This window comes from Ictalurus punctatus, chromosome 22, assembly GCF_001660625.3.
Source record: "Ictalurus punctatus breed USDA103 chromosome 22, Coco_2.0, whole genome shotgun sequence".
NCBI lineage: Eukaryota > Metazoa > Chordata > Actinopteri > Siluriformes > Ictaluridae > Ictalurus > Ictalurus punctatus.
The window spans coordinates 19,698,797-19,710,476 of record NC_030437.2 but is presented as its reverse complement, the minus strand read 5'-3'; the positions used below and the strand labels follow the sequence as shown (position 1 = coordinate 19,710,476).

The 11,680-nt window shown below is 41.2% G+C and overlaps 1 protein-coding gene, 1 long non-coding RNA gene and 2 other non-coding genes across 6 annotated transcripts in view; 1 reads left to right on the top strand and 3 right to left on the bottom strand.

Annotated features, from left to right (window-relative positions):
* Nucleotides 1-347: 347 nt before the first annotated feature.
* On the bottom strand, nt 348-3,865 carry LOC108255453 (uncharacterized). Of its 2 annotated transcripts, XR_008393266.1 has the most exons (5): nt 2,409-3,865; nt 2,154-2,308; nt 1,760-1,944; nt 1,420-1,581; nt 348-1,312 (listed from the first exon to the last, which is right to left on the bottom strand). It is a non-coding gene; the product is annotated as an uncharacterized LOC108255453 (long non-coding RNA). The 2 variants fall into 2 exon arrangements; XR_006980886.2 differs by having other exon boundaries at nt 1,760-2,308.
* Nucleotides 3,866-4,097: 232 nt separating this feature from the next.
* LOC124626199 (U6 spliceosomal RNA) lies at nt 4,098-4,204 on the bottom strand. Its single transcript, XR_006980896.1, has one exon. It is a non-coding gene; the product is annotated as a U6 spliceosomal RNA (small nuclear RNA).
* A 2,094-nt stretch (nt 4,205-6,298) lies between these two features.
* LOC124626200 (U6 spliceosomal RNA) lies at nt 6,299-6,405 on the bottom strand. The gene has a single exon (XR_006980897.1). It is a non-coding gene; the product is annotated as a U6 spliceosomal RNA (small nuclear RNA).
* Nucleotides 6,406-7,187: 782 nt separating this feature from the next.
* The window catches only part of cds2 (CDP-diacylglycerol synthase (phosphatidate cytidylyltransferase) 2), a 26,555-nt gene continuing 22,062 nt past the window's right edge, over nt 7,188-11,680 (top strand). Inside the window, exon 1 of one of the 2 annotated variants that reach the window (XM_017451913.3) lies at nt 7,188-7,362. In XM_017451913.3, coding sequence (XP_017307402.1) covers nt 7,294-7,362 — 69 coding nt within the window. In that variant the 5' untranslated portion in view covers nt 7,188-7,293. Of the gene's footprint in view, nt 7,363-9,729; nt 9,808-11,680 lie in introns of those variants that run through there. The other variant, XM_047149889.2, reaches the window with a different exon arrangement.

The following is an 11,680-nucleotide window of genomic DNA, read 5'->3' as shown; positions in this document are numbered from 1 at the left end:
CTTAATATTTCTTCCCTCCAGCACATCGTAGCTGAAAAGTACACCGTGTATAAAGCTGTATTTACATCCACAACCAATTCAGATATTCTTACTGACTTCAGAACTTCATATCGGCCCCGTGCTACAGGGATGTTCTGCGGTTATTTATGTATCATTTAGTTATTTATTATTAGTTTTTTTTTTTTTTTAATTATAGAATGTTTTCTCTCCTGTCAAATGTAACATGTAATCTAAAGATTCAAAACAGCAACGTGTCCCATATCTTTTTCCATATATATAAAAATAATGAAACTGTTCATCTTAACTCTTAATTGTTTAATTTCACAGCTTTTGAAATGGACTTGTTTTTGTTATGTTAAAAACAAATGCTTGAAATGTACAAAATTATCCACCAAGAGAACAAAACAAGTCCATATATGAAATGGCTGAAATGTTTAGAAATGGCCTGAATGCTCTTATGGTTTTTATTATGATCTCATTCAAGATATTTTCTCTTGCTATCGTTTTTATTTATTTACTTTTATAGTGAACATTTTAAAAAAGCTATTTAAACTGCAACTGAGGGAACTGTAACAGTGTAATTCTCTAAATATCTAAAAATACAATTTAATAGTGAAACAAAACAGAAAACTGGAATTTCGGGGAGAGAGAGAGAGAGAGAGAGAGAGAGAGAGAGAGTGAGAGAGAGAGAGACAGAGAGAGAGAGAGAGAGACAGAGAGAGAGAGAGAGAGACAGAGAGAGAGAGAGAGAGAGAGAGAGAGAGGGAGACAGAGAGAGAGAGAGAGAGAGAGTGAGAGAGAGAGAGAGAGAGAGAGTGAGAGAGAGAGAGAGAGAGGAAGAGAGAGAGAGAGAGAGAGAGAGAGAGGGAGAGAGAGAGAGAGAGAGAGAGAGAGAGAGAGAGAGAGAGAGAGATATCAGTCAGCGTTGAGACAGAGACACACTCCCTGTAGGACCCAGCGTGAGTGGTGTTTGGTGGTGAAGAGGTCAGCCTCGAACACCAGGCCGACGCCCACTGCATTCCTCCTCATGGACGTTGTGTAGACCGGCGTTCTCAGTGTGTTCTGAGGCGTCTCTTTCTGCACCTCTGCGTCTCCCTGCGTCTCTGCGTGCGCTGAATGTCCTCGTAGACTCCTTCAGGGCGACATGAGATGATCTCACAGACGTCAGACCTTTCCAGGTCCTTCAGGGCGACATGAGCTGCCTCCAACGCGGGCAGAGCCTCGGCCAGAGAGCTCTCAGCATCCAGTTTCTCCACGCAGATCACTTTATTCACCTCGGCCTTCTCCTCCGCTAGCTTCTTCTTCTCCTCGGCTTCATTAATGACACAGGAGTTAGCACGATCCTAATCCTATCCGATATCCAATATATCTGGTTATCAGGGTCACAAATCAGATTGCTTTACGTATATCGATACTGACCGACAGCTGTGTTGGTGGAGATCTCGTTCAGCAGGATCTCGCAGGCGGAGGACTTCTCGGCCAGAACCACTTTCTGCTCGGCCAGCTTGGTGTTGAGTTCGGCGAGCTGCACACTGGCTTCCTCCAATTTATCCAAACCTCCTTCCAGTCGCTTACACTGAGCTACAACAGAGAGAGAGAGAGAGAGAGAGAGAGAGAGAGAGAGAGAATAAAGTTTTATAAGCTGTGGTATAACCCAGTTTTCCTGGCTTGGATGATTGAAAAATGCACTTTCAATTAAAGTTAATTTAACTTAATTCTCAACTCAACACACACACACAGAGGTGAGCTGTGTCCTCACTCAGGATGTACTTGTCCTTGTTCTCCAATAGCTTGGAATAGGACCTGATGAAGTCCAGGTCTCCCTGCGCCAATGCGTGCGCGCGCTGAATGTCCTCGTACCCAAGCTGTCAAGAAGGTGTCTGGGTTTGATGACGAAAATAACTCCTACCAGACTCCAAGCCTTGCTCTTAAGTTGGGCCACTCCTTGAAAAAGATGTGACATTATACATTGCAGAGCTCTAATGGCAGAAGACAGTGAGGAGATAAAGTCAAGCCATGAATCAAATATGCTAATTAAGTTCCAGGTTGTGGAAGAGCTCAAGGGGGATGAATATGCTTTATGCAAGGCACTGCAGATACACAACACTGCTTTAGAGATACACAACACTTTAGGAGTGATCCCTCTTTCTTACGCCTCTCCCATGGTGATGGTGACGTAGTCGCTGACGGCGCGGTACACTCGGTCCACCCGGAAGCAGCGCAGAAGAAGAAGTTTCTGGAAAGCTGTCAGGCTTTCCGCGTACTTCACGGGGAAGGGAGCCTGCTCCGGGGCATCCAGGTCATACCACTAATAAAACGGGGTGGGAGGGAAATGTATTGACTGTTACTGAGATCACCAGCATCGACGACAAACGTGTCCGTGTGTGAGCGATTAACATCAAACATACATCCTTCCATTCGGTGGGAATCTTCTCCATGTCGCCTATCAATGAGCCGAACTCGTTTGGGAAAAGTTCAGTCAGACGCACAATATCCTCCCAGCCCTGATCAGGCAGCCAATCACACGGCTTCTTCCTCTTACTCTTCTCCAGCGAGAGGTTCCCTACACCACATAGAGGCGTTACTGATTATCTACTGATCACATCCTCTCTCTAGCACAGTTATATCGTTGAGCTTTGTCAGCGTGTATGTCACTATACACACCACACAGGTAGGAACTAAAGTTAGGAGTGGGGAGCGGAAGACCACGTCAGATGGTTGGAAATCATTTGAGCAAAGTGCTGTGATCTGCTTTACTACATCACACCTAATTTACACATAATAATGAAGAAAATCTCAGTTCAGACGTCACTTGCTGCCTTTGAGTGAATCACGTCTGCGTGCCGTGCACAAAGACAAAATAAACTCATATCGCTTGCTAGTGGGAATGGATTTTTCCTTTAGCTTTGGACTTGGTTTCCTCGAGTGTGTGGACGAGCTCCACGTTGTCCAGCATGTTGCCCGTGGACGTGGCGAGCTCTCGGAGCAGGGAGTCCTCCAGTGTAGTGAGGATTTAATACTGGAATTACACACATCAATATTTAGATCTTAAATATAACAAACTTAGGCACCATTCAGTGGTTGTGTGAGAGTTAAGCACATGGGGGTGGAGCTTGTCTAAAACAGAGGCATGGACTTGAATACAGCCCTGTGTATGAAGTCCACAGTCTCTCTCTTCCTCACCAGTGTAGTTTATGACCATGGCTTTCCGCCATGAATATTTGGGATTTGCCAGTTCGGTGTTGAGTTACAGTTTAAAGTTGGGGTCGTAGTCGACCTCCTTGTCTCCCAGCACAATGACCTGGCGACTGTTGAATTTTAATTTAACATTTAAAACGTTATGTCAGTTTTAATAATGTGGCTCAAATACAGAACTGTGTATAAAGTTTAATTTAACAGTCACAGGTTTGCTTATCGGTAATATAATCTGATTTCCACCAGAGGGCGCCATTAAACCACAACTCGATTAACTCCAGGCTTCAATACAACCCGTGGAGGGAAATTAGAAGCACAAGAAGTATGTAAGAGGTGATTAATGTACTTCTTACATTCTTACACACAAAAAAAGACCCATTTTGACACTTTTGTCCTAGTAAATTCGACTGATGTTGAGGGGGGGAAAAACTTTCATTGTTGGAAACAATATAAATACTTCACATAGTGAAGGATGTCTTAAGCTAAGAATTTGGGGGTATAAATGTTAGAGTTATTAGGGTTGGTGACGTTAGGGCTAGAGTCAGAGGGTTGGGGATATTGGTGTTTAGGTTATTAATGTTAAAGTTATAGTTGGGTTATTAGGGTTTATATCATTAGGATTGGAGTTATTAATGTTGGGGTTATTCAGATTAAAATTATACAGGTTGCTATAAGGCTTTGGGTTAATCTTCTTCCTTCACCAAACATTTTATTTAATCATCACGAAATTTAAGTCACATCATCGTGGGACCAACCTGAACAAAGCTTGTTTCTCGGATTTCTGAAATGCAGTAGGTTTGTCCATATGGTCGGTTGACATCTTTATATGTGTAATAATGTTGATAAAGATGAATTGTATTTTCCATCACCGTATAAATATTTTTTGTGCTATCAAAGAGTGAAAAATATGGTAACGCTTCACGATTTTGCGTGTCATCCTTGCGCAGGGGCCATGCTAATCTTCTCTGTATCGTTCCAATTTTAGTATATGTGCTGCCGTAGCAAGCACAAACATACAGCCTGAACATCCCGTATAAGTACAGAGGTTCCTCACAAAGTTTCCTGTCCATGGTTAGTGACAAAACACACCAAGTTCCTTCAGGAGACTCACAGAACTGACCTGAATACACACACACTACATGGAGTTCAGAGATGTAATAATCCCCCAAATTAACCATTATAAACTTCAAAATTCTAAACTTTTTCATTTTGTGTCTCAGACTGCAGAGGTGCATGCTGGGAGTATGGAAATTTGAGCAGTGGCTGGTGTTCTGGTTGGTTCTCTGTGTGGTGATGTAATCAGTCCTTTGTTATCGTGATCACTCACACACACCGCCCCCTCCCCCTCGTCCCCCTCAGTGTGTGTGTGTGTGTGTGTGTGTGTGTGTGTGCTGTCTCTCTTTCGCTGCAGCACAACACACCGCTCAGAGACGTCCTGAGACTGTCCTCTCTGAGAACACACACCAAACACACAGCATGTGTTCAGTCGGGACTCGGCGTCGGGGACAGAACGCTAAAAACACAACACGTTATCCGCCATCTTGTTTCTGGTCTCTCTAGTCAGGAGGGTGTAGTACTGCAGTCTGCCTTTAGAGGGCAATATCAACACAACAAGCAACACATTTTTAGCATCAGAGTAGCAGCTAGAATTTATTGTGCATTAGAGGTCAGAGTTTGGAGCTTTAGGTTTATTCGGGTAATTTAATGTTGTTTTAGAGTTCGTGTTAAAGGTGTTTAGGGTTTATGTTATTTAGAGGATTATAGGATTATTAGATTTAGGGTTCTGGGTTATGACTGCAGTTAATGACTGCGTTTACATGGACAACAATAATCCACTCTTAATCTAATTAAGACCATAATTTGATTAAGAAACTACCATGTAAACAGCAACCTTAATCTAATTATGGTCATAATCTAATTAAGCTCTAATCGAATTAAGACAGGTGGATTACTCCTGTTTTAATCGCATTATGGACGTGCATTACAGACATGTAAACACCTTAATCACATTATGAACGTCGTGTGAGCATTTTCACCGCATTTTGCGACAGGACACGATCACACACGGCAGTTTTACGCTTTACGGCGAACAACAGAGTTCGGCTGTGTCCCAAACTGCATACTTGCCTACTATAGGCCGGTAGTGGGGAAAAATACATGCATCTCGGCTACTATACAGTAGGTAAGTATGCGATTTGAGACGCAGCCCACGGCTTCAAGCAGTCGTCTATTTGCACGTATAGCACGACTAATAATTAACTGTACTTGAAGCGTTCGTAAAAAATTTAAATAAAAACACCCAAAACTGTATACGGGACCATAACGAGGACGAACTGTATGTTGATACGTGAAATTCTGGAGGGACGTCGGACGGCGTGGCGCGGTGACGTAATGACGCGGGCTCTTAATCTAATTATGACCATTAACATGTAAAACGGGTACATGACTGGAGTATTCTAAAAGCGACTCATGTAAACACCTTAATCACGTTATTATCTTACTTAGATTAAGGTCAATAATTAGATTATTGCTGTCCATGTAAACGTAGTCACTTATGATTAAACTCTGTATTACATGTTTAGTGTGTGAAGTGTAAACAGGGGGTCTGCAGTTTTCTCATTTTGTTACAGTTATGGAAATCACAATTCAGATTTATTACACATATAAATAATATCCCCTGCAAACTAATGACAATTTTAGTAAAAAAAATGAATAGAAAAAAAAGCTGAGGTAAAAACCAAAATTGAGAACTTCTGCTACAGAGCACCCTATAGGTAGTTTCTCAATAACCTAAAAACAAATCTGATGGGTAAGTCTGCAAACCGGAAGTGAGGGCATATCTCATCAACACTTTTACGTATTAACGCCAAACTTGGCACATTTGCAACTTGAGACAGCCACTGAAGATATGATGTGAGGCAGTTTATCAGAATGGCTTGTGGTAATGCCATAAACTTTAATGTATATCTTTGGGAACTAGTACTGATGGTCCCAGTGGCTTCTGGTCTTCCTCTGTCTCTAAGGAGTGGAGCCTGAAGGTACTTAACCCCTAGCGTTTTAGGGTTGAAATGAGTTTTTTAGGGTTAAGGTTATTAACAAATGAAAAATATGGTAACGCTTCACGATTTTGCGTGTCATCCTTGCGCAGGGGCCATGCTAATCTTCTCTGTATCGTTCCAATTTTAGTATATGTGCTGCCGTAGCAAGCACAAACAGACAGCCTGAACATCCCGTATAAGTGCTGAGGTTCCTCACAACGTTTCCTGTCCATGGTAAGTCACAAAACACACCAAGTTCCTTCAGGAGACTCACAGAACTGACCTGAATACACACACAACATGGAGTTCTGGGGTGTAATAATTCCCCAAACTAACCGTTATAAACTTCAAAATTCTAAACTTTTTCATTTTGTGTCTCAGACTGCAGAGGTGCATGCTGGGAGTATGGAAATTCGAGCAGTCACTTGCGTTCTGGCACTATTGAACGCGTCACTTGAACAGAACCTTTGTTCACCAACAGAGGGCGCTATTGAATGTGTCATTTGAACAGAACCTTTGTTGACCAACAGGGGAGCGCTATTGAAAGTGACATTTGAACAGAACCTTTGTTCACCAAAAGAGGGCGCTATTGAACGCTTCATTTGAACAGCACCTTTATTTACCAAACGAGGGCTCTATTGAACGCGTCATTTGAACAGAACCTTTGTTCACCAACAGAGGGCGCTATTGAAAGATCAATTTCAATTACACCTTTGTTGACCAACAGAGGGCACTACTGAATATTTCATTTGAACCATACCTTTGTTCACCAACAGAGGGCGCTATTGAATGTTTCATTTGAACCACACCTTTATTCATCAACAGAGGGCGCTATTGGAAACGTCATTTGAACTGCACCTTTGTTCACCAACAGAGGGCGCGATTAAATGCTTCATTTGAACAGCACCTTTGTTCACCAACAGAGGGCGCTACTGAGCGCACCACGAAACCCCGCTGCACTTCACTCGCTTTGACAGAAACGCTAAAGCCTTTGAACATTACCATCTGTTCAGCTCTGTTTGTTTTTGTACAAGTTTCCCCCCGAAACGCGGTAGAGAAAATGACAGAGCTGCGGCACCGCGGTGGTATTACTGAACCGGACCTGCCGCAGCAGCAGTCCGAGGACAAGGTAAATAATAATAATAATAATTATTATTATAACAGAATACGACTCATGTTTATATAACGGTGAGATTTGAATTAGAAATGCTGGCCACTGAGCTAGCCTTGCTAACTGTGCTAGCTTCATCACCCAGGTAACCCAAATGTCAGAGCTCGCTAGCGTTAGCAACGAAGCCGCGTTTATTACAAACCCAGACTAGGAAAAGAAATCCGTGCTGAAACATTGCAGCTGTTTGTCTGGGTTTAGTAACGAAGCTATTCGGCTAGTTCTCTAGCTAAACCATAGCTTAGCTGGTTGGTTTTACATTCTTGGGCTAATTTGGAGTTCATCTCCGTGTTTCTCTGCACATTTTTAGCGCTAGTCCTCTCTTTTATGAAACATTCCGGTGTGTCCCGATGCTGGTCTATTAACCCGCATCATTGGCGTCTTTATGGATCATTCACGAGCTTAAAACGAGTGTCCGGGCATTAAAGACAGGTGCAGAGGCGAGCGATAGGTAAACATCTATCTTATCGCGATAATTGATGTTTTTTTCACGGTTACGCAAATATCGCGATATTTCATTTGTTGTTTTGAAAGTGTTTCTGAAGTGTTGTGGTATTGTGAGAGTTAAATATTCACTATAAAGTCACGTATCGTTCTTCATAATCGCGTCTCGCTTTCCTCTGTGTGTGTGTGTGTGTGTGTGTGTGTGTGTGTGTGTGTGTGTGTGTGTTATGGTATATCAATGTACAAATCCTTCAGTGTGACTGGTTGATATTTATCTTTGAGTTGCCGTATTGATCAATGGTTCAGCGGTCTAAAAAAACATACATTTCTGCTTATTTTTCTGCCAGTAATGAATCAATAATGAATCAGTAATGAATCAGTAATGAATCAATAATGAATCAGTAATGAATCAGTAATGAATCAGTAATGAATCAATAATTAATCCGTAATGAGTCAGTAATGAGTCAGTAACGACTCGAGGCTTCGGGCATGGAGCGGATGGAAATGGATGAAGAGAGAGGTTTAAATGGAAAACAGGTCTTACGTGTTATGTTTGATGAAGTGCGGTGACGACAAAGAACACAAGTCATCATGCCCCCAAAATAATAATCATCTTCTTCTTCTTATTATTATTATTCTTTTTCCTTTTTCATTTGTCATTATGAACAGATTTAACACTTAAGTAAACCTAAATGTAAAAGATATTTTTTTAATAATAATAGTAAAAACTAGTTTATTATTATTATTATTATTATTATTATTATTATTAAATTTTATACATGTAAGTGTCTTTCTCAAACCATAAGGACACTATACATAATGTTAACAAAACATGAAACACTTCCTATAGTAAACAAACAAACAAACAAACAAATAAATAAATAAATAGGGAAATATTGAAGAAAAGCAGAATATAGTATTCATTTTATTAATGTTAATTATTATTATTAATACATTTTTTGTTATTGTTATCATTACATAATAGTAGCAAATCAAAGAAAACAAATATATATTTGTATTTTTTCTCTTCTTTTTATAGAATTTTTGTCCTTATGCTATACTTATTACCAAATTCACTTTATCCCTTATAACTATCTTATTATTATTATTATTATTATTATTATTATTATTATTATTATTATTTGTTTGAGAAGCACATTAGTTTTAAATCATTTTAATTATTGTAGAATCATTTAATTGACACTTTTATGTTATTTTGATTGGTTTATTTTATTTAAATGTATTTTTCTGTTATCGCCATTATTGATTTCATTGTAATCATTTACCTGTTTCACGCTCTTATTTTTAGCTACCTTTTTTATTTATTTTGGTTTTATAATAATAATAATAATAATAATAATAATAATAATCAGCATGATCGTGATTGCTAGGTTGTTGGTATTATTCGCAGGAGAAGTTGTTTGTGTTCCGGGTGGCGAGTGTCAGTCTCTTGTAGTTCAGATGTTTGGTATAAAATGAGATGTTTAATAGAAAGTTCGTCGTTATAGCGAGCAATAATGTCAGTCATAAAACTCCTGAAACTGTGTAACACCGCAGCGTGTGGTGATGTCGGTGTACGGTAATCTCGTTATGATGATCGGTATCGTGTGTGTGTGTGTGTGTGTGTGTGTGTGTGTGTGTGTACGATACGTCGCCCGGGTGTCCATCACCGAGTCCGAGTCAGAAGTGTGTGTTTGTGCAAACGGTGGAGAATTCCCCCGAGCGCTGGTCATTTATTAATCAGTGACAGGAATGAAATTATCCCAGAACACTTCTCGCTGTGTTTAACGTCTTTCACACGGCAGCGTCATGGGACAGAGAGAGAGAGAGAGAGAGAGAGAGAGAGAGAGAGAGAGAGAGAGAGAGAGAGCGAGTGCAGTCCTCTCTCGGTATTTAGCAGGAGGATAAAGGCTGAAGGAGGTTTGTACTGTGAAGCAGGACAGAGGAACTCTGGTAGAAACGGTGAGTAGGAATCACAGAGTAACACTGATGGTACGAAGTTCACGTCAAACCGCAGCTTTGCATCGGGCCGAGGCGCCGCCGATGTGGTTTAACGCCTGCTGGAACGATCCGTGATTTTGCATTTCTGCGGTTCCTGCCACCTGGACTGAACTTCAGGCAGGAAGTGTAAAGGTGCGAGGTGTTGATTAGTTTCCAACAACAGCAGCTCTGACAGGTTTATATTAACGTTCTCGCTCTAATACCTGACCGTTTCCATAGTAACAGCTCCTCCGGCGGACGCTTCACGTGGACGGATTAACAGACACGTGTAACGGCTGATATTTTGTGGGATGTTTATGTATCATGTACGGAAGGAGCCTCCAGCGTCAGTAACTGTAACGTTTGGTTTTCCGACGCGTTCAGGACCGAGTAGATGAGAGAGAGAGAGAGAGAGAGAGAGAGAGAGAGAGAGAGCACGAGTGTAACAATAAGCAGATAACAAGTGTGATGATGATGTTTTTTTTTTTTTTAATAAAAAGAATTGTTGTAGTTTTTATAGTCCACGGAAACGTGTAACGCGTCTCTGCTGGATAACTTATTGATTTCCTTCCAGAGGATGAAACCCTGTTTCAGGCAGCGGATCTGCCGTTATTCACCATTTCGAATACGAGTCCATCCACATTTTTCCGTTTCTCCAACCGCGGACGTGTGACCGCACAGAGCTTCCCGCCCACGACATTCAGGGCGTGGTGCGTGAACCAGTCTTTAGAAGACCTGATCCTCAGTGGAGCTCATTATTGTAAACAATGAATGATCACGACACACACCTTCTCTTCAACCTCAGACTGACTGGAAACAGCGGATCAGTTAAAAATCAGCCGCTCGTTAAATCAATCAACTGATAGGTGTTAAAATCGATACACCGAGTGTTAAAATACTGCTGAACTTTACTACAAACACAAATAGTACTGACTGCACCATGAAAATGTAGTGTGCTGTTTTAAATGAAATAAATATTCATGTAAATTAAGAGTAAAATATTTAAGTAAATGAGTCGTATGCATCCATCCGAACCGAACTGAAAAGTTACTAAGAAAAATAGAGGATCAAAAAACACTTCAAATAACAGGACAAAATCAGTCCGTGAAAGTTTGTATTTCTCCTCTAGAGGCCGCTCTTGTGCTGTTTAATGGCAGCGGACTCTTCTCAGCCGCTCCCGCAGCGGACGCGACCGGGAAACGCTATCGGAGTGGGTTTTTGCAGATCGGTGACAATTAATCCGATCGTCAAAACCCATCAATCAGTCGACCGTTACTGTTATCCCGGTCGTGATACGATACATATCGTGTTTCATAGAAATGCCTTTAAATATTGTGATGTGTGATACATTTTTTTAAATATCATATCATCTTATCGCCCAACTCTAGTTCTCAAAAAAAAGTTGGATTGGAAATGAGGCACTGCTGATGATCTTTGTTACGACGGGAGAACAAAATCTTTTCTCATGAGCTTCGTTTTATTATTACTTCGTATATGTATATGTTTTTTTTATTTCCCCCAGGATTTTCTCCCTACTTTAATCTCTTTTGGTTCCCACGCTCCGATCATCACACGACGGCGAAGGTTAAGGCTAACGTTAAAACAGCAGCTAGTGTAAAACACTTGGAGCAAAGCGCTGTCCACCCTCTTCCGCATACATGACCTCGCAGAAGCCCGTGATCGGCTAGAGAGAGAGAGAGAGTATGCCCCTCCCACCCAGAGGGCCTGCAGCATCGTCGGGATTGGAACTCGCGAACTCCGGACCATAAAAATACCAGCATGTGATAACGCCCAATTAGCTTAATCAGTAATCAGTAATTAACCGCACTAACGACGTCCTAGCAGATATTTCTAC